Genomic DNA, 23,453 nt, shown 5'->3' with positions numbered 1-23,453 from the left:
GAGAGCCACTGCATTAAAGGATGAAAGAAGCATGTGTATTATACAATCAAAGACTTGAATCCTATAAACATAATGTCTTCCTGTGTCACCCCTGCCAAAGGTGTTGGGGGACAAGGGGCGAAACAGGTTTAGCTGCTCTCTTCCTTGGTGAACATATTCTGTGGGTAAATATTTTACACAAGTCAGTATTTTATGCTTTTTGCCTGTAGATCTCCACAGTAATAGTGTTCATAGTCTTAAGTAATGGTTAACTGCTGTCTGGAAAAGCTATCATCAATAGAGGTATTGGGATGGGTTCTGAAAGAAGACTCATCTGTATGGGGAAAAAGAGGAAAGGGTTTCTTTCCTTTTGATGTTTGCTTGTGATTAATAGATGTCAGATTAAAAAGGCAAATACTGTCAAGAATAACAGTTACAATTACTCAAAAGTTAATTTATCTTTTCTTCATCCCATATTTGCATGGCTTATTTTTCATAATAGTCCAACCTGGCTTCTGAGCCTCTGTTCTCTTGTTGTAGCTGAACATTGCATTGCTTGGCAAGCTGCATCTCAAGATTTCAATTTTCCTTATTTTTATTCCCCATCAATAAAATATTATTATCCTGGTATGACTTCATTCAGTAAGCATTCTGTTTAGAGAGTAGCCTAATAAGGGGGAAATGTATCAAAGCACACAAAATAACAAATGGCAAATGAAATAATTACTCTTTTGCATGACAAGAATCTAGGAATAAAATTGTGAAAGGCTAGAATCTTAAAATTGAGTAAAAGAAATACATATATTTTTAACTAGTTACTCATTAACTTATTGTTACAAAGTAGCACTGAGACAGAGGAGAGTAGGATTCAAAAAATAAATCCAGAACTCCAAAATTCAAAACTAGAACTTTTTCATAGTTATTTGTGTCTGATAAATACAACCCTCATGCTTCATGGTATAAGCAAAACAGAAACTGATAGTGTTTGGATGAAACTTCTGTTGGCAGGTTATTTCATAATTCTCCATTTGATTCCTGATCCTGGCTGCTGTTAGACAGATGGACTATCACTTGGATGTGGATGGCAATTTCTAAGGGTACGTCTATACTTACCGTCCGGGTCGGCGGCTAGCGTTCGACTTCTCAGAGTTCAATATATCGCGTCTAATCTAGACGCGATATATCGAACTCCGAACGCGCTCCCATCGACTCCGGAACTCCACCACCGCGAACGGCGGTGGCGGAGTCGACGGGGGAGCCGCGGACTTCGATCCTGTGGCGTCTGGATGGGTGAGTACTTTGAACTAAGGTAGTTCGAGTTCAGCTACGCTATTCGCGTAGCTGAACTTGCGTACCTTAGTTCGACCCGCCCCCCCCCCCCCTTAGTGTAGACCAGGCCTAAGTATCTCTCATTAGACCTCATGGTTTCTTTTCTAAACCTCCTCTTTCCTTTAGGGCTCTGCTTTAATTTTTGTTGTCAGAAATTTCCCCCATGGGTGTTTATAGAGTATCCTGGTTTTTGTGAGGAGGGTTCAGGATGACTTCAGGTCCTGTGGTAATTCTCTGTGTTTCATCACTTGGTTTTGAGTCTCCTCCCTAATATCTTGCTTCCTCAGTCTTAAGAAAAACAACCAAAAGGATTAGGGTGAAGATGTGTAGTGTGGAGGGAATTAATGAACAATGTAACAAAATTCAAAAACAGCCCAGTAAGTAAACACACAGTTTCTACAGAGAATTTAAATTTGTAGTACATATTACTTGAAAAGAAATTGTAGCACTTTTCTCTTCAAACTTAAGATTTGTACAAGAACAACCACAGACAAAGGGCTTGTCTTCCCAGTGTACAATGCACAATAGCTTTTGAATTCAGCCGATGATGTAATTATAACTGCTAAATTTTCTTTGCTACTTTTTCCAAAAACACAGCTGCCCTTCAAAATTTGGCCTTTGAGAGTGGGTAGGCATCTTAACAGACTCAAACATTTTGCTATAAATTGACCTTATGTACATTTATTGACTTGCTTATCTCTAATTTCAGTTAGTAACAAAGCAATTATTGTACATTAATTACTGAACTAAGAGTTTGGCTTGCTGAAATATTTCCTATCTTTTGTTTTGTATATCCTTATGTCTTTTATATACACTAATTGGGTTCGCTTTTGAGCGAGCTGTCCAGGACACTAGTGGAATGTGTATACCTTGAGCTGTCATTCATAGTGATTTTACTTTTAGTAGCCTTCTCTGGAAGTAGGTTCATATTAAGAAGGGGTGTGCTTGTTTATGTTGTCATAAAAGTGATAGCTTTAATAAATAAGATTTAGTCGACCAACATTTTCTCTTTTAAGTACTCCGAGCTGTTTTTTATTCCAATGTTATCGAAGTCTGTGGAGTCAGAACTGTATAAGCTTTGAGTTGGGCATCTGAGTGTTTAAAAACAGGAACACTTCTGTCAGCCGCTTTCAGGTAAACCTGCAGTTTTGGGGAAAGTAATTCAGACCCTGGGTCTGTGTTGGAGCAGACAGGAGTGTCTGGCTCAGCAAGACAGGGTGTTGGGGCCCCGAGCTGGCAGGGAAGTTAGGGGTAGAAGTAGTCTTGGCACATCGGGTGGCAGCTCCCAAGAGGGTTTCTGTGATCCAACCTGTCACAGAGTTATGGCTAAAAGTCCTGCTCATGGAGTTGGCCCTTCAACCCCTGGAGTCCCAGCGAGAGCGTTCACCACAGCCTTCTACATTGAAGGCAGGTGATCCTAAAAAGATGTGCCACTCACTAAAAACCTTTTAGAAAAGGTCTGAGAATCCCCAGAGTGAGCCCAGATCGAGCCAGAAATGGTCTCCAGCTCAGTGACAACACGGAAGCCCCCTACAGTTTGTACCCAGGGCATGCACGGTACCAAGTTGGTAGACAAACGGAGCTCCTGAAGACCCAATGGGCATGGGCAAGGAAATACTGGTACTGTAGGGGCGTGAGAAACAGATATTCCGCCTCAGGGACAGCTACATTTGCAAGGCCACCAGCACTGACCCCACTGACGGACCATACAACCAGATCCATGTCTCCAACAACCTTGGCACAAGCCTCCTGGCACTGACAGTCATTGGCACCGATACTGCTACCATCCACACTGACAGAATACAGGTGTGCATTGGACCTTTCAGTGTCCCAACACACCAGACTCTCCCCTTCCAGCACCAGGGCTCCAGTATGGTGTTCGCCAGGACTAGCGGACTCAGTGACACCTCCAGGCCGTGCACCGCTTCTCCTGTTCAGACTCAGATAGTGAGCCAGAGGACTTAGGTTCTCACCGTTCATACTATCCACCTTATGGGCCTCATTCTCACCATGGACAACAAGCATACCAGCCAGGCTCTCAACCTCCATGGTTCCCAGCCGCCAGCTCCCTACCTGCAGTGGCCATAATGGGACCCCTGGTAGGCCCAGAGACAACAAGCCTCACAGGCCCGTAGCATTGTATACCAGCATGCAAAGAGGTATCCTCCTTCAGTAGCAGCATCAAAGGTATTGGACCCTCCTGAGCTATTGGGGAGAGGAAATGGAGGCCAAGGCAGAAAAGGAAGACACTCCTTAAGCCCGCCTTTCATCGACCTCACCTGACAAGGCAATGATCTCCTCCCCCCCTGCCCCCGCCATCTTTGGCAGATGACTTTAAATCAGTGGTTTTCAAAGTTTTATATTGGTGACCCCTTTCACACAGCAAGTCTCTGGGTGCGACTCCCCTCTTCTAAATTAAAAATACATTTTTTTAATATTTAACACTATTCTAAATGCTGGAGGTGAAGCAGCCTCCATCCTCATACCCCAACCCCCACGTAATAACTTTGAGACTCTATCAGGGGATCACAACTTCCAGTTTGAGAACCCCTGCTTTAAATCATTTCAGGACTTAGCTGAAAGAATGGGTGAAGCCCTGCAAGTACAGCTGCATGAGGTGACTGAGCCTCAACACAAATTGGTGGACATTCTCCATTCTTCCACCTCTATCAGAATGGCTCTCCAGGTTAACAAAGTGCTCTAGACCCTGCTAGGGTCATATGGCAGACCCTGGTATCCATCCCGCCGACATGCAGGCAGACAAAAAGTACTATGTGCCGTCGAAGGGCATGGAATTTTTATTTACCCACCTGCCTCTGAATTTCATCATAGTGGATGTGATTAATTTTAGGAGCTGACAGTACCAATCCAGATCTATCCCATATGACTGTGACAGGAAGCGCTTAGACCTATTTGGCAGGAAAGTCTATTCTTCAGCCATCCTCCGGTTTACGGTACTGAATTATTAGGCCTAATGTGACTATCAAAACAATGCAAAGATGAACTTTTTTATTGACCAACTCCCAGACTCATGCAGGGACCATTCCTTGGTCATTATCAACGAAGGCCAGCTGGTGGCGAAAACGTCTCTGCAGTGCACACTGGATGTGGCAGTCTTGGCAGTATGCTCAATCTCCATGGCTGTGGTTATTGAGGAGTGCCTCTTAGCTCTATTCGTCCGGCTTCCCTAAGGAGATCTAAACAGTGGAGGACCTCCCCTTTGAAGTAACAACGTTGTTTGCCAAGAAGACAGGTTCATCTCTTCACACGCTGAAGGATTCTCAAGCAACTTTTTGGTCCCTGGGGATACACGTGCCGGGCTAAAAGAGAAAATACATCCTTCAGCTACAGTTCAAGACCAAATCATCACAGTATGCATCTCAATATCCATCTCAGAGATTCTACAAGCCACAGAGAAAGAAATCAAAATTCTCTAAGTGTGAACAATTGGGGCCACAACCATCTTCATTTCATCCCTGAGCCTCGAAGCGGCAGTTTTGATGGATTTGTCGAGGTGCCAATAGAACACTTTACTTGTCATCTCACGCTGGGAATCCCAACTCCTCCTTTGGAAATCCTCTCATCCCATTCCACAGCACCTGGGAGCGGATAACCTCTGACAAGTGGGTGTTAGAAATTGTGCAGAGTAGATATGCCATCCACTTCCTCCTGTCCTTCTCCCAAACACCTTTCCCTGTCCCTCTTCAGGGACCCTTCTCTACTATATCAAGAGGTGAACCATCTCCTCAGGATAGGCGCTTTAGAGCCGGTACCCATGCACCTCAGGGGCAAAAATTTCTATTCTTGTTACTTCCTGATACTGAAGAAAAAGGGAGGCTGGAGACCCATACTGGACTTCAGAGCGCTCAACATACATAAAAGTGCAAAAATTCAAGGTGGTCACCTTTTCAATGATCATCCCAGCATTAGGAGGAGGAGACTGGTTCTTGGCCCATACTTTCACATCTGCATCATACTGAGGCACTGACGTTACGTCAGTTTCATGCTAGGCCAGAACCATACCAGTACAGAGTACTCCCTTTCTGCCTCTTATCAGCCCCCAAAGTATTCTCCAAGGTCCTTTCAGTAGTGGTGGCCCATCTACGTGCTCAGGGCATCATGATTTTCCTTACCTGGATGATTGCCTTCTCAGGGCATGATCCTTTGCATAGATCCAACAAGTCACTCAGGTCACATGGGACCTGTTTCTGTTCTGGGCCTGCAGATCAACAAACAAACAAACAAACAATCGACCTTAAGACCAGTTCAAAGACTAGAGTTTATAGGAGCCAACCTTGACTCTGTTCCAGCGAGGCCACTCATACCACATCACGGATTTGTCAGTCTCTCCTCGTTAATAGAGACAATACAATCTAGTTCTCAAGTTTCGGCCAGGCACTGCCTTCATCTTCTGGGGCACGTGGCCACAGGCAAATCGGTCATTGCTCATACCAGACTACACATGAGATGCCTCCAAGCATGGTTTGGTTCAGTATGCAGACCAAACAGACAGTAATAAGCAAGCTCCTTTCAGTGACCACCAGAGTCAAGCAATCATAAGAATGGCCATACAGGATCAAATCAAAGATCCATCTAGCCCAATATCCTGTCCTCCAACATGGCCAATGCCAGGTGCCCCAGAGGGAATGAACAGAATAGGTAATCATGTAGAGATCCATCCCCATCGCCCATTCCCAGCAAATCCTTAGACTGATGGAAGGACCCAGTGAATGTCTGCACAGGGATCCTGTTCACCCAGTCAACCCCATCCCTTCTCCTGACCATCAATGCGTCCCTCATAGGGTGGGGAGAACATCTCGATGATACAGAGCAAATGGGACTACTATAATGGGTTAAAAAAATTAGATAAATTCATGGAGGATAGGGGCGTCAATTACTATTAGCCAGGATGGGCAGGGATGCTGTCCCTAGCCTCTTTTTTGCCAGAAGCTGGGAATGGGTGACGAGATGGATCACTTCGATTACCTGCTCTGTTCATTCCATTTAAAGCACCTGGCATTGGCCACTGTTGGAAGACAAGATACTGGGCTAGATGGACCTTTGGTCTGACCCAGTATGGCTGTTCCTGACGGTATTATGTTCGTTCTTGTTTCCACATCAACCTGCTCGAGATCAGAGCAGTTTGAAATGTGTGCGTTCACTTCCTCCTACTGATCAAGGACACTGATACGAAGATCATGACAGACAACATGACCTGTATGTACTACATAAATGGGCAAGGAGAAGCCAGGTCACATTCCCTGTGCATGGAAGCTCTGAAGCTATGGAACTGGTGCATCTCCCATAACAACCTACTATTAGCGACCTACCTACCGGGAATACACATCATAGCCGACGATTTCAGTCGCAAATTCCAGTCGCCATGAATGGGAAATAGAGCTGACCATTCTGCATGACATATTACAGCAATGGGGGATCCCGGCGATAGACTTGTTCTCAACTGACCAGAACAAGAAATGCCTGCGGTACTGCTCCAGAAAGGGGATCGGACAACACCCCAGGGGAGATGGTTTCCTCCTTCTTTGGGATAAGGGTCTTCTTTACGCCTTTCCCCTGTTCCCTCTGCTGCTGGAAGTTAAAGATAAAAAGGGAGAAAGCAAACATCATTCTTATTGCCTCCACCTGATCCAGACTGACATGATACCCTTACCTATCACAGCTGGCATTAAGTCTACTGATGACCTTACTGATTATACCCCTTACCCCCTGTCACAGAATGAAAATCACATCCTCCACCCCAGTCCACAGGTCCTACATTTCAAAGCGTGACTCCTTCATGATTCCACAACATAGGCATCTTGCTCTGGGGAAGTACAGGAGGTACTGTTGCACAGTAGAAAGGGTGCTATTCCTTGCACCTACATACAAAAATGGAAGAGATTTTAGATAAGGTGCCAACCCAAGGGTTTTACCCCTGATTCAGCCATCCTCCTGGCGGTCCTAGACTACCTGTTATCCTTAACAAAATCGGGTCTCTTTGTCAGCTCACTGAGGGGTCACTTAGCAGCAATCTCAACCTTCCACCAACAGATAGAAAGCTATACAATCTTCTCCCACCCAACAACGAAGAGATTTCTTAAAGGTATAGCAAACCTTTTCTCACAACCCAGGGCCCCCACTCAACTAGGCTGAGGTCCCATTGTATTCAAGGGCCTGACTAGACTACTAGGCCACTTATTAATTAACTCACCTTTCTGTGAAGACAGCGTTCCCCATCACCATTACCTCTGCCAGAAGAATAGGGGAGATAGCAGCAGTGATGGCACATTCCCCTCTTACTATGTTCTTCCCCGACAATGTCACACTCAGGCCACATCCAAAGTTCACTCCTAACATGACTTCTGCATTTCACATGAAACAACTTATTCAGCTCCCAACATTTTATCCAAAACCTCATGTGACTAACAGGGATGCCATCCTCCATAAGCTCAATGTGAGAAGGGCCTTGGCCTTCTACTTAGACAGAACAAAGGCCTTGAGAAAATCTCTGAGACACTTTCTCTACATTGCAGATAAGTCAAAAGGTGCGGCGATCTCAGCTCAATGACTCTTCAAGTGGGTCTCTGGCCATATTAAACTCTATTAGTTATGTGTGGGGCGGGGTAACACCTCCATCTTCAATATGCACACATTCCACAAGATCAGTCTCCTTGTCAATTGCCTTCTCCGAGGGTATCCCCATATCAGAGATCTGCACAGCAGCGACATGAGCATTTGCACATAACTTTGCAGATCACTATGCTATCCTGAGTGATTCGGCTTCAGATGCCCAATTCAGGGCCACAGTACTGACCTCTATATCAGACTAGACTCCGAATCCCAGCCTCCAGCATTGGGTACTTCTCAGGAGTCGCCTACAATGGAGCACCCATAGGGACACTTTGAAGAAGTTACCTAGTGCAGTAGCAATGGCTCTTGGAGATGTGTCCCCCTGTGGGGGCTCCATGATCTACCCTCCTCCCCTCTGTTTCAAAGTTCCACTGACTCTGTGGTAGAGAAGGAATTGAGGAGGAAATGCCCATACATGTTGGCTAGCCTCATGGCCAGATGGGTGCCATGTGAGCAGGCAGGACAGACTGCTGTTGAAATTCTCCAGTCGACAGCATGGACAGCTCACACACACCTACAGTGGAGTACCCATAGTGTTATGCTTATAAGAAGCCCAAAGAATCTTTTTAAAGGGGATAAGGCAATATGCTGTGTTTATTGAGAGTATAATTTAAGCATTGAAATCAGCATATGCTTCCTTTTTCTCTCACCACACACACACTCACTCTCTCTCTCTCTTTTCTCTCCCCCTCCCTCCCAGCTGGATCTTATATTTACCAGTCCTTGCTGTTGCTCAGTCAGTTCCAGTGGCCAGCTGAAACTGAACACGAGGGAGGGGGAGCTGGGCTCTGTTGGACGTGTTTGAAGCTGTAATGTTGATGCAGAACAAACCCGAAGTCCCATGGCAATACACCCTTCTTTTATAGTAATAAGTTCCCATACAAGTCTCAGGACCTTGCTGTGTTACGCCAGAACTGTTCAAGGTTGCTCCAATCAGCATTATTTCAGTTGTTACTGGGAGTTATCCACAGCTGTTTCTTCACTCACACCAAACAGTGAATAAGGCAATTACAGCCATAAAACTTCTATCCTTCTGAAAACAATCATTAACACAATCAGTAAAGAATAAACTCAAAACAATTTCTTCTTACTAATTCAATGCTGGCAAAATAAGCAAAATGGAGTACAATTTTACTTGAGACAATATCTTCCCATTAGGCTTTTGGCCTTGTATAGGGGGACACATCTCGAAGTAGCGTCATTCCTGCATAAGGTGAGTAACCTTTTCCTCCTGCTGGCAAAGGGAAACTTGAGGGTCTTTTATTGGGTTTTGGTTTTGTTTGTGGAAAGCACTACACAGTGGTATGTGACTTTATTAAAACTTAAAGATGTCTTAGATAAAAAGGCAGAGTCTGCATCTTGCTAAATTATACCTGACAATTCAGACTTATACCTGTTTTGGGGGTTTTGTCTGTGTGTTTTACCAAAAAAAAGTTAAGCTATATTTTTCTGAAAAAAAATGGGGTTTTAGATAAGAACCACGCATCACACACGTAGCTGTTGAAGGAGTAAAGGAATGTACTTGGAGAAATCTTGTCAAGTTTAAGGAGATCAACACTGGAACTTTGTGATATTCTTCAAACATTGCCTGCTTGGATACCCAATGTAGGGAAAGTGCATATCCTCAGTTATGGAGCTAAAATCTTTCTGGATGGAAGTACGTCTTTGTGCCTGCCACCCAAAAATAGTAGGCCAAAAGGTGGATTGAGTAACAATTGCAGCTAACTGTAACTGTAGCTAACATCAGGCAGGAATGCAGTTCGAGAAAATTGCCTCTCTGTTCATGTTTTAACTAGGTAAGGTAATTCAAATGTACTTTGGCACACTAGCTCAGTGGTTTGAGCATTGGCCTGCTAACCCCCAGGGTTGTGAGTTCAATCCTTAATGGGGCCGCTATCTTCAAGCTCTGCCTCTGTTGGGACAGCTCTCTTCAGGATGGGCAAGCAAACTCCACTCCAAGATAGAACAGACCCCATCTCAAGCACTTCTCTGTATGCTACAACTTCTGCAAAAGTTGCACGCTTGGAGGCAGCCATATAGAACTTCTGTTCGGTTTTGTGAGGGATTTGATGTAAAATTATCCATCCATGTCCACTAAGTACAGTGCTGGCAGCCAAATGTCCTACATGCCCAAAGGTTTAATGTGAGGGTTTGGGGCTGTCTTTATTAATAAACTGGTGGTTCAAAATCCTTAAATTAACAGAAAAAAGCTCAAGGAAGTGTTCTTTACTTCCTGGATTTAAACCACATATCAGAAATTGTCACTTAAATATGGCTGAATATCCAGTGTTTTGGAAAAAAAAGTTTTTTTAATAAGGCAGGGTATATCTGAACTTCTTAGAGTGTTAACTATATGCTGCTCTATAGGGTTGGAAAGAAGAGCACCTGCAAGGTTCAATCTAAAATGTCAGATTTTTTTTTTCACTTGGAAGTAACTGAAACTTAAAACTTCAGTAGCTATTGTATGTCATGCATGCAGCTACAAATTTTGTCTAGTCATATCTTGTACGTTTATAGGCAGGAACATAATATACTTGAGATTATATGGGTGAATGATGTAAACAGGTCTTTACAATATTCACATGCCACTCTTTATTGGTAGAAGGAAGTCAAGCTGGTATCTAGTGTAGTAAATCTTCTTAGACAAATTGGCAGACAGATGGATTAGTCAAATATTTACTGGAGAGCTTTGAGTGGCATAATTATACTGGAATGTGTTTATGGTTATATCCTGTTTCTGGAAGGCTTCAGTAATACTTGTTTTCTAGTTTGGGATTGAGGTTGCGGGGGGAGGGGTGTTAAATTATGCTTTGTTTAGTTTGGTTTTTTTTGTTTTGTTTTGTTTTTTCCTTGAACCAGTCCTGGGGTTGTCTGATTTGAACTGAAGTTTGGTGTTTTGTCTAGCCACATCTTAATTGTAGGACTTTTGTGAACCATAATATGAGCAGCTCCTGTAGTCTGAATATTGGGGAAAGTGATGGGGATTGCTATTTCCTTGAATATAGCAGGTTGAGTGCTTATCAAACTGCATTAATAACATTTTGCAAGTTGTGTAGGCTATATATGACCAAAAATGTGAAGGTAGTTTCAGAAAATGTGTATGTGATATTGCTTACTTTACTGCATCTTCTCAAGGAGGAATTTGTGGGGTGTATATGGTAACTTTCTTAATAATTTTAAAATCCTTACAAACATCCTGAAAGCAGCTTCATTGAAAAATAAGCAGCATGTTTAATTTATGGAGTAGATTATGGATATGTTTCTGCAAATAAGTGTGAAATCAGTATCTCATTGAAATAAATGGTGTGCTTTCTCTTTCCCTGTGCAAAAACTCCATTTTAAAATGGGCTGTAATTTCTTAGTCTGATCTTTTTAAGGAATTATATGCCTTTTTTATTTCAATTTTTATATCCTGGACTTCTAGATGTATTCGTGTACAAGGTGTCTTAAAAACTTCAAAGTTAAAAACTAAATACAAAGCATCACAACTGTTAATTGAACAAAAACCTGTAGATAAACTATGCAGAGAAAACACATCAGCATTAAAATCCATGACATAACTGCCTTTACAACTTCTCCCAAAAAGAGAGCTCCCAGTTAGAGAAAATTTGGAACACTGAAGGCCAAGGAATCTTAAAATAGTCAATCTCAACTTTCCATGTTCTTCAGCATTCACTTCATATTGTTTGAGTTACATCTCCAGCCACTCCTTTCTCTCCTCTTCTTCCCTCTTTTTCTCTTCTTCCCCCCGCTACCCCCACCTCCCCCATGGCATGACTTTATGGTCATTGGGGATTTCCACAACCGGGGGAATCCTGAGCAGGGAACTTTTGTAGGTGATTTCTGTTCCTATTGTGTTGATTGGAGCAGCACTGAGAATCTGTTGCAAAGGGCTGTGTTGTCTTTTTGTTCGTCCCTTGCCTTTTATTTTTTTAAATATGTTTTGTCTTCAGGGTGAATGTGTTGGACACGACTCCTGTTCTAGCCCTTCTTAAGATCCTTCACATTTTCTAAGTGACCTGAAGTATTGTGGTAGCTCTCCATTGCACTTTCTCAATCACCTTTATTTGAATGGTGAAGTAAAAGATTGCAGCATCTTTTTATGTTGTGGACTTCTCTCTCAATAAATACTCTAACTTCAAGCAGAAAAATTGGAGAGCATAACAGTTAAGAGAGTAAAAATCATACGTGCAGTGTATATTCACAACACAACTTTCAAGTAGAGCAGGCATTTCAGAGATGAGACAGGTTGTCTTAAATTAGAGCCCACAACAAAGGTTGTCTAGCAAAAACTCTGTCCGCTGTGTTTTAAGACAAATGCATTAAGGGGGACTGCTGTTGAAGTGTGGGGTTGGTTGGTTGCCCTCTCCTCAGCAATCAATCTAAATCCACAATTAACTTAAAAACACAATAAATACTGGCAAGTCACCTGAAAGTGAGAACAGTTGTTCGCATGGCAACACAAATACAATGCAAATATTTGTAATAAAAATAAATATAAAGTGTATTCTGTGTTGTAATTGAAATCAATATATTTGAAAATGTAGAAGACATCCAAAAATATTTAAATAAATGCAATTGTATTGCTTAGCTGTGCAATTAATTGCAAATGGTTTTTGTTTGGTTTTTTTTTTAAATCGCTTCACAGCCCTACTTTCTACAAAATTTCCCTCATCCCCAGGATCATATTCAAAGTCAAATGAGACAAAGCTACTCAGTCTTGTCTGACAGACCTGCTACGGGTGTCCAACTGCTACCTATCCAGCTCCCAGGCTGCCTAGACCTGGTTTCACAGCACCATAATGAGATGCTTCAGCCAGACTTGAAGTCTCTCTCTGTTACTGACAGCCTAGATGATGTTTAAGTTCTTCAGATAGGGTCTGCTGTAAACAAGTCCAGGAATTCCTGATGCAGAACACGAAGACACTGAGCAGCGACTTACTTCTCAATATAAAAGAGTTCTTGATATGGGTTGTGAAACATAGCCTGGACCCTGCGTAGGCTACAGTTATGAAGATGCTCCTCAACTACTTGTTGCAATAAAAATACTCTGACCTTTTGTTCAACTCCATTAAGGTCCACCTCACAGCAGTCTCAGCTTGCCATCCTCCTCTATAGTTGTGCTCAGTTTTCTCACCTAACTGTTCTGAAGTTCAAGGGCCTACTACATACTTGCTCACTGGTCAGAGAACCTGCTCCTGCCTAGGATGTCAACATTATCCTCTTGAGACTCGCAAGGCCTCCCTTTGAGCCACTTGAAGAATTCTACTTATTTTGAAGATCGTCTCCTAGTTGCTATTATGTCTGTCAGGAGAGTGAACTTCAAGCACTTATGGCTGACCCTCCCTTCAGAATGTGGTGCTGAAATCTCACCCTAAGTTCATCCCCAGAGTTCCATGTCAATCAGTTCACTTGTCTTCTTCCCAAAGCACTATGCTATGTCATGAGAGACAGAACTACATACTAGGTGTTTCCTGTGCCTTACTTTACTACGTTATCAGAATCAAACCATTCAGACTCTCCACTTATTTCTGGCTATAAATGGCAGTTCCAAAGGCCAGGCCATCTCATCACAAAGAATATCTAAGTGGATAACACTTATATCTTACTGTGCTGCTAGATGGCTTCCACCAAACATCAAGAGTCGCGCAAGCAATATCTCCTGCCTGCTTCAGAAATGTGCCAATTTCCCAAATTGGCAAGGCAGTGAAGTCAAGTAACCTACTGACATCAAACCTAATGCATTGGACTTAACTACCAAGTTCGGGAGAGCAGTATTACAATCACGGTTTGACTGATATAGCTGGTATTCCTCATTCTACCATATGGGAGAAGGAAGGAGTACTACTTGCCAATTAGCTACTGTGGGATCCACTCTGTCATCTGAGAGAGAGGTTATTTACCCTACAGTAATTGTTGGGTTTTTTTCCCAGATGTTATCACTGTACAGCCCATGACCCACCCTCTAGCTCCAATTTAGGAGTCTTCCACTAATAGACTTCTTTTTCTGATGGCATTGGTGGGGGAAGAGTGTGTGTTGCTGTTCTGCCCTCACATGGGAGCAAAAGGAGGCAAAGGGGGCTCATGCATGGCCCTGACAGACACCATGGATCAAAAGACCATTGATCCTGAGCACATGCACACCTACGGTGGGATTCAAGCTGACATCTTGAAAAACCTCAGTTAGTATATGGTAAGCAGCTGTTCTGTTAATTCTTGCCCAACACAGAGCTTCTCAGAGAACTTGGATTAGGAAGGTGAAAAAACCACCACTCCTCAGATGGGTTTGTAGAGCCTGCTAAGTATTTTGATATCCTGGAATTTTTAAATTTGATGAATAAATTGCATAATTAAGCCAATTAACTAAGGAAAATGGTAGTGTTTGAGGGAATATTCCTACATGAACACAAGTAATTTTTCCAGGTATTTAGAGGATTATACAATAAAAAATTTGTGTGTAGTATCATGAACTGTAATTTGAATCTCATGCTCATTAACTTAATATCCAGGATATAATTGCACATCTAACCTCTCTATTTTAGAAATAAAATACAAAACTTAATGAAGTGTAAACACATCCCTCCTCTTAGAAACCTTTTTGTTTCTATGTGGTTTCCAGTCTGAGTAACATTTCTGCCTTTTTTTTTCTTTTTTCTTTTTTTTTTTAAGTTTGCTTTTGAGTTCAGGAGTAAGGAGTGGGGTTAAAACTCCCACTTCGTAGTTTTAAAAGTATCTGGAATTACCATGAACTAGTTGCTTCCTTATTCTAAATGACTATTTTCTTTTCAAACAGTGGTATAGCAAATGTGTAAGCTTTGACTCTCTGATTTTTATATTTATACATATTGCAAAAATATTATTTCTTGAGCTCCTTGTCTCAAGATGACATTAGAAATGCTTTGCATCTTATATCTACAAACGTGATTAAAATCCAGATTGGATCTTTCTATAAGAGGGCTAGGAATAATCCATTATTATGATCACGGGGTTGCAAGTTATTGATCAGCAATTAAAATATCTAAACAAAGCTTGGTGTTCGCTAAAGGGTGGGGGGAATCTGTTTTTAAATGTTAAGTTCAGAGCCAGTCTTTCACCATCTCCGTTAAGCTTTTTGAGCTAGTGTCACACCGAGTTTATAAAAGACTGGGTTTAGATTTCATGAAGGGTATAAGCATATGCAATTCATTAAAAGTTAGATCTAAATCTATATAATATCCCATCAAGCCTCTATAATTGAATCAATTTGGGGTGGGGTGTTATAGGACTAGAGGTGCTGTTTATAAGTTGACTGACATGGCACCCAGTTTATCTTTGAGTACAATTCAAGATGCTGGCTTTGACCCAAGAAGTTCTTCACGGTTTGGGTTCTTTGAATCTTGGAGACCAAGTAACAAGTGAAATCAGCTGTGACATCCAAGCTGAAAATTCCTAGACGAGTTTACTGAGAAGTCATGGGTACGTGCCCTCAACAGAGGGTTCTCTATTCTGGGTCTGCTCCTTTTTATTTTTCTCTTCCTTAAGTCCAACAGAACCACTTCTTGATATTCAGGACATGTTGCAATGACTTCATATTTCCTAGAGTAAGGAGATTTGAAGATAGTTTATTAAAGGGACAATCAACTTAAAAATCACCTTTTAATGATAACAAGTGCCAGTAGCACCTAATCTTACTATAGCTGAAAAAGTTAACAAAAGTTATTTATTTTATATGGTTGGCAGCACTCTGTGTACAGTCACTCACTGTTTCCCCTATTTAGTTTAGTTAGTGGTCCACTTTCTCCCTTGCATAAATGTCCCTTTAAACATACGAAATTTATTTTGCAAGAATTATTTTTTAAAAGGGCATCCTTTTTGTAGGATATGTGACGGGTTGTATCCCTGGGGGTGGGGACCCAGGAAGCCGTTGGAACTGTTGTGCCCCCAAACCATTCAGCTGGGTTGGTCTCTCTCCCTTCTCTGCTAGTGACTTACAGCAAGCCCCCTCCGGGCCCTGTTATCACCCAACATAACAGCAGATGACGCCACACATCCAACTGAGTCACCTGAGTGCTTTACCTAGGCCACTCATGGACCGACAATGGAGGCACCAGCCAATTTCCCAGCTCCTAGCCTTGCACTGTCTTGCACTGCAAAGGGGTCTGTACTGTGCGAGCTCAATTAAATTAGTCAGCTTTCCCCTTAATGTGGGGAAGATATGAAACAGCCTTTGTTACCATAGCTAAGATTTCCAAACACTTCACTCAGACACACACTGGTTAAGATAAAACAGGTTTCTTAACTACAGAAAGATAGATTTTAAGTGATTATAAGTAATAGCAAACCAATGAAAGCAGGTTACCTAGGAAATTAAACAAAATCGCAGTCTCTCATACAAACTAGATAGGATTTGAATCTGTAATATCTCACCCTGATGATACAAGCAGGTTTTAGCTTCCTTACACAGGCAGAGTGTTCGTCTTTCCTGCCTGGGACCCCTTCTCCAGTTAAGTCTTTGTTCCTCTGGTGTTTCCAGGTGTTGTCTTGTAGGGGAGCAACTCCTGGTCATGATGTCACTTCCCCTTATATAGTTTTTCTATAGGGTGGGAACCCCTTTGTTCCAAGCCAGGTTTCCAGACCTGTTTGTAGAAAAGTACAGGTACCAAAAGAGTTCAGTATCACGTGATTTGGTCACAAGCCCTTTTGTGCTCCAGATGAGTCATGGCAGCCATTATCCATAGGCTGTCTGAAGTGTTCCCAGGTGAGGACAAGCCTTTTCCATGGTCCATTGTCTTTGTTGATAGGCCATTAGTACTGTCTAGCTTCTTCATTGTTGTAGCTGAAAGGCTAGTTGTGGGTGTTTCTAACTTTACAGTATCTTTCAGTAACACATACATAGCAAAACTTTAACTTCACATACAATGACAGCACATACAATCCAATGAGATATTAACATTTAGCAGATCAGGACTTTTAGAATAATACCTCAAGGCATATTTTGTACAAAACATGATAATTACATCACCATGGTAAATATGGGATGCTTTGGAATGCAGAATGTCACAGGATGTTTTGTCAGAAATTGAACTCTTGAAATCAGATGACTTCAAAAAAGTCTGACACATCAAGCAACATACTTCAAATGAAATTATGTGGAGAAAGTCCAGCAAAGAGCAACAAAAATGACTAACAGTCTAGAAAACATGACCTATGAGGGAAGATTGGGGGGAAAATATGGGTTTGTTTAGTCTGGAGAAGAGAAGACTGAGAGGGGACATAACTTTTACTGTACTTGAAAAATGTTGTCACAAGGGGCAGGGAGAAAAATTGTTCTTAATCTGAGGATAGGACAAGAAGCAAAGGACTTAAATTGCAGCAAGGGCGGTTTAGATTGGACATTAGGAAAAACTTTCTAAGGGTATGGCTACACTTGAGAGTTGTAGCGCTGGGAGTTACAGCGCTGGTCGTCCAGCTGTGCAGGGATAGCGCTGGTGTGTGGCCACACTCACCGCTACCAACGCTGCAGTGTGGCCACATTTGCAGCACTTTTGGGAGTGATGCATTATGGGCAGCTATCCCAGTGTTCAAGTGGCAGCAACGTGCTTTTCAAAAGAGGGGGGTGGGGTGGAGTGTAGTGTGACAGGGAGCGGGGGAGAGAGAGAGAGTGAGTGGATTTTTGGAGCCAACACTGTGTATCGGCTCCCTGACTTGCAAAATCAGAAACTTTTTCCGACCCCTTACTCTTTAACTGCAAAAGCTTGCAGACCAGATAAGCAGCTGCTGACTCCCTAACACTCAACCCCTGTGAATCACGCAGGGAGGGGGATATCTCATTTGATTGTTCACAGATTGATCACAGCAAACAGGAGCTGTGTTTGTTTTTTTTAGATAAGCAGCGCCCTGAGCTGCGTTCACAACAAAACAAAGAGAGGCTGCATAACAAAACAAAGGGAATAATTTAGTTAAAAGCATTCTGGGATATCTTCTAATACCCTGGAGGCCAATAACAGCACTGGTGTGCGGCCACACTTTACGACCAGCGCTGCAGAACCAGCGCTGCAATGCTTATTCCCCAAGCAGACCCAGGTGTACGGCCAGCACTGCAGCCAGGGAGTTGCAGCGCTGGATGTGCCCTGCAGGTGTGGACAGTTACTAATTGCAGCACTGGAAAGCCTCCACCAGCGCTGCAACTCTCAAGTGTAGCCATACCCTAACTGTTGGCATAGTTAAGCACTGGAATAAATTGCCTACTGAGGTTGTGGAATTTCCATCATTGGAGATTTTTAAGAGAAGGTTAGACAAACACCTGTTGCGGATGGTCTAATACTTAGTCCTGCCATGAGTGCAGGGGCTGGACAAGATGACCTCTCGAGGTCCCTTCCAATTCTACAGTTCTGAGATATGTAAAATTAAAACTTGGTTCAATGTTCTCAGGCTACGATACATGCAGTTCTTATAAATTAGAAAAATAAACTGGTTTTGAAGTTTGACTGAAATAGTTGATATTCATAGTGGTTGACTTGCAACATCTATTGGTACAGTAAACATTAAGTTAAGAGCTTTGCCAGCAGAGCTTCCAAGTCTCTGGACCCTGAAATGAGACTAAGAATTACTTGTGCTATCAATCTTGCAGAAATTGAGTAATGTGGAGTGTCAATGGAATTCATAAATTGCCATGTGTGAGGCCCTCAATGGTGGTTGATGTAGAAGAGTAGGAATTTGCTGCTTTTCTCAAGGTGCTAAAACATTACTTGCTGCAGAAAAAACAAAACTTTCTGAAAAATGAAGCTGTTTCTCCGCTTTAAAAATCCCATTGGAGACACCCCTCAATTGTTTTTAATTGTGTGTTAACTCTAGAATTTATGATGAGGTTAGTTAACAGGACACACATTAATTAACATGTGAAAACATCATTAAAAATCCTAGTATAAGCAAGTCCTAATTTAATGAATTAAATTCTTCTCTATATTGAGTGTTGTAGCTTTCACATTAACTTTTGCATAGGTGCTTTGCAAATTGATGCTAACCCCGTCAGCTACACAATCACCCAGTTACCTATCTGCCTCTTGCTTGTATTTATTTCTACTAGCTGGTGTCTGGTTAAGAACTCTCAAAATCCTATTCTTTTTAAAAGAACATCTAGAGGAGCTTACATAAGGATATAAAAAAATAAATGTTTAAACCCTCTGAGCTCTGCTACAACTGGTGATTTGTTGCTGCTGCCTGATCCATAGAATCAAACTAGGTGTAGGTTTCTCTAGAAGGAGGAATGTGGAACTCCTTAATTTTAAGCTTTAACCACTGTGAATTTTCTCATCTTTTTTTTTTTTTTAGACAATGTCTTCAGCAGTTGTCCAGATATATGCAGCAGATCGCAATGCCATGTGGTCAAAAAAATGCTGTGGAGTAGCCTGCCTTGTAAAAGACAATCCACAAAGGTCTTATTTTATCAGAATATTTGACATCAAGGTGAGAAACCTTTCTCTGTCTAATTTTTTTACTTGCTAAGTAAGGTCATTTTATATTAAATGTGACATTTCCTTGAATTGTTTGTATGAATTTCATAAAGGGATCTTATAAAGTGAGTAATGCAAGAATTATGCCTATTAGATTTTAGTATGACTTTGATAAAGTCCCATGTGACATTTTGATAGCAAACTAGGAAAATATGGTCTTGATGGAAATTACTATGAGTGGTGTGTATAGCTGACTGAACGACTATACTCAGAATCAATGGCTTACTGTCAAACTGGGAGGACCTATCAAGTGGCATCCCACAGGAGTCTGTGCTGGGTCCAGTAATAATTAATATTTTTATTAATGACTTGGATGATGGAATGGAGTCTTCCTATAAAATTTGTGGATGACACCAAGCTGGGAGGAGTTGTAGGTACTATGGAGAACAGAATTGTAATTCAGAATGATTTTGATAAATTGCAGAATTGATATGAAATCTACACTATGAAATTCAGTAAAGACAAATGGAGAGTACTTAAGAATGAAAATCAAATGCCAAATAAAAAATGGGGAATAACTGGCGAGGCAATACTGCAGAAAAGAATCTGAGTGGTGTAGTGGGTCACAGATTGAACATGAGTCAACAGTGTGGTGCTGTTGTGAAAAAATGTATTTAATAGGAGTGCCATACATAAGACATGGGAAGTAATTGTTCAGCTCTGCTTATCATTGGTGAGGCCTCCACTTCAGTTGGGGGCACCACACGTATAGAAAGGATGTAGATAAATTGGAGATACAGCAGAAGACAGCAACAAAATCATGACTTATGAAGAAAAGTGAAAGAAGAAACGTGCAGTTCTAGAGAAGAGAAGGCAATGAATGAGGGAGACACATTTTTCAAATATGTAAAAGGCTAACAGAATGGACAGTGATCAGTCGTTCTCCCTGACCAAGAAGTAATTCTCTTAGTTTGCAGCAAGCAGGGGTGAAAGTAAGCTGATGTGGGCCAGTATGGTGTGCCGGTAAAAAGTGGCTGCTAGTACCGGCCTGTACCCAGCTGACCTTAAAGTGCTGCCCCTTTTGCGCCCCTCCCCCCCCGTCAGCAGCCCTGCCAGATCCCTACCGCGCTGCCATGGCAAAGGACCTTGCTTAAAGCGCTGCCGCGGCATGGGCCAGGTAGTGCAGATGAGCTGGCTGGGGAATGCTGACACCCCAGCCCTGCCCCTTCCGCCCAAGGCGCCGGCCCCCATACCGGTAAGTCCTGTGTTCTACTTTCACCCCTGGAAGCAAGGAAGATATAGAAAGCTTTTCCTAATATCTAACCTAACTGTAAGGATAGTTAAGCTCTGGAACAGGTTACTAGTGAGGTTGTGGAATCCTTATCCTTGGAGGTTTTTAAGGACAGGTTAGGCAAACATTTGTCGGGGATGGTCTGGGTATACTTATTCCTGCCTTAGCACAGAGAGATGGTTTAGATGATCTTTTGAGGTCCCTTCTAGCCCTATGTTTCTATGATGGGGGAGGGGAGGAAATTGTAGGGAGCACTTTTCATATTTAAGTGTGCTGTGTAGCTGACATTTTAATTTAAAATATGAATTTAAAACTATGTGACAAAGACATTTTTTAATTTCTAAGCAGCCTTTCATCTGAGCCATAATTTTAGAGAGGCTCCTGTGAGCTGTTTCTAGAGGAAATCATGGGGAGTTGGTGCAGTATCACTGGTATGCCAATTCTGAGCAGTTATCTAGACAAGGAATCGGCAACCTTTGGCACACAGCCAGTCAGGGAAATCCGCTGGCGGGCTGGGATGGTTTGTTTACCTGCAGGTTTGTTTACCTTCAGCATCCGCAGGCTGTCGATCACAGCTCCCACTGGCTGCGGTTTGCCGTTCCAGACCAATGGGGGCTGCAGGAAGCGGTGTGGGCCAAGGGATGTGCTCGCCGCCGCTTCCCACAGCCCCCAGGGGCCTGGAACGGTGAACCACGGCCAGTGGGAGCTGTGATCAGCCGAACCTGCGGATGCTGAAGGTAAACAAACCATCCTGGCTCGCCAGCGGATTTCCATGACGGGCCGCCTGTCAAAGGTTGCCGATCCCTGGTCTAGACCATGTAGATGTTTCAACCTGAGAGTATCTGTTTTGGAAAGGGCTGAATAAACAAAAGTTATACCCTATAGCATGTAGCTGTACAAGAGATTTTCCCATTCTACCCTGCCAATGTGTCTCAATTCAGACAGATAAAGCTTTCAAAGATGCCTAAATCCCATGTTCAAAAGACACTTGAGCACCGAGGAGCTGTACGTCTGATTTTTGTCACTTGATCATTAGGCATGGACTGAGACCACCTATTGTTTTGATATTGAACTCTTGTAACACCTTTCATTCAGACATTTTAGAACACTTCACAAAGGTGAAATTTCCTTGTCTTCTGGAAGATAACTATTTCCAGTTGTTACAAACCTGACCTTGATGTGACACACCAACCTGTGAATGAAAGGTTCCATAGCCCCCGTCTTATTTTGTCCCATTATTTAGATTTTGACCAGTGTCGCATACAAAATTTTGAAAGATATAGTTTATTGATATCTGAAAACTTGGGCAATAATATAGTATCTTGTATGAATAATTTGGCTTTCCTGCAAGCTCCAGTAATCTGATTTAGATTGTAAGGTGTGTGCGTGTGCGCTCAGTATCTACCAAAATAGGGCTGTGGCCTCTGAGCATTATTACAATACAAGTTTGTCTAGTCAGTCTTTCTTTTTTTTTAATTACTATCTTCAGTTTTCAGTATCTGCATTTCTTTCCTTTCCAGGATGGGAAACTATTGTGGGAGCAGGAACTGTATAATAATTTTGTATATAATAGTCCTAAAGGATATTTTCATACCTTTGCTGGAGATGTAAGTTTCAATATTTACTTAATTCTTGAATAGCTATTTTTGAAATTTGTCCTGCTTTTTTTTCTTTGTACAATAGCTTTTTTTTATATCTCATGATTTTCACCTTTCACTTTGTACATCAAGTAAAATACAGTATTACCTATATCTTCTTTCTAGCAACTTGTTGCAGATTTAATTATAAATAAGAACTTTTTCTAATGTCAGTGGTAAAATAGAAAATCTAAACCACAAAAACCACCTCTTTTAATGTGCTCTTTCTCTGGCAAAGAAATAACACCTTCAGTTGCAACTGATAGTTGCTTCATTAGTGTCACCAAACAAGCATTTTCAAGGACATAAGCAATTTTTATGTACCCTTAACATAAAATGTTCATTTTTGTCATTCTGTGTACTTGAAATATGGCTAAGATCTGACAAAATGTGGACTTTGTTAGGGGGAAAAAAAATCACAATTTGAATATATTTTTTAATTGGGTGTTAATATTTGCTTCTACATTCTTCACTTACAATTATAAGGTGATGAGTCTTAATTGTTTCCAACTTATTCCTTCATAAACAAAATCTGTTCACTTAAATTATGAAATATTCTAAAAATTAAGCTTTTAAAAAAAAATATTTCAAACAACTTTCTTGGTCTCTAGTGGGGGGGGAAAACTGATGATGTTTTCTTTCAGACATGTCAGGTTGGTCTTAATTTTGCTAATGAAGAAGAAGCTAAAAAATTCCGGAAAACAGTAACTGATTTGCTTGGACGGCGGCAAAGAAAATCTGGTAAATATCCAATTTAACGTGTCATTAAATTGAGGCTAGGCTAGGGGTGTAGAGGGGATTAGTTGATAATTCTGTATTTGAAAGCTATTTAAGAACTTAGTGAAACTAACTTCTGAATATGGCACTGTGTAAGCTTATTTCATGTGTGATAGAAAAATATACAATACAAATTTCCTTAAGGTAATACAAAAATTAGTTCATCTTAAAGTCTCTTTGCAATTTGAGGCTCCGCTAATATGTGGTATTTGAAAGAACAGACAGGAAGGGGTAAAGAAAGTTTACTTGTGAAATGGAAGTCTTTATGTAAATTGTGGGCAAATTAAACTAACCAGCCATTCAGTTCTGGGAGTCTCTTAAGTAACTCTACTGTTTAAATTTGGCCCAAATGATTAGTAACTGAAATCTCTTACTATC

General features: G+C 41.7%; 1 protein-coding gene and 1 long non-coding RNA gene across 4 annotated transcripts in view; one reads left to right on the top strand and one right to left on the bottom strand.

The window, feature by feature from the left end:
- Positions 1-23,453, top strand: part of WASL (WASP like actin nucleation promoting factor) — a 79,069-nt gene that overhangs the window by 17,487 nt on the left and 38,129 nt on the right. For 2 of the 3 annotated variants that reach the window (XM_039510862.1, XM_039510857.1), the window contains exons 2-4: positions 19,249-19,383; positions 22,182-22,268; positions 22,943-23,039. In XM_039510862.1, the coding sequence (XP_039366796.1) occupies positions 19,249-19,383; positions 22,182-22,268; positions 22,943-23,039 (319 nt within the window). Of the gene's footprint in view, positions 1-9,132; positions 9,152-19,248; positions 19,384-22,181; positions 22,269-22,942; positions 23,040-23,453 lie in introns of those variants that run through there. The other variant, XM_039510871.1, reaches the window with a different exon arrangement.
- On the bottom strand, positions 4,362-6,874 carry LOC120388794. Its single transcript, XR_005590654.1, has 3 exons — positions 6,775-6,874; positions 5,442-5,527; positions 4,362-4,628 (listed from the first exon to the last, which is right to left on the bottom strand). It is a non-coding gene; the product is annotated as an uncharacterized LOC120388794 (long non-coding RNA).

The sequence above is a fragment of the Mauremys reevesii genome, linkage group 1, assembly GCF_016161935.1.
Source record: "Mauremys reevesii isolate NIE-2019 linkage group 1, ASM1616193v1, whole genome shotgun sequence".
In the NCBI taxonomy this organism is placed as follows: domain Eukaryota; kingdom Metazoa; phylum Chordata; order Testudines; family Geoemydidae; genus Mauremys; species Mauremys reevesii.
This window is presented reverse-complemented; position numbering and strand designations above follow the sequence as displayed.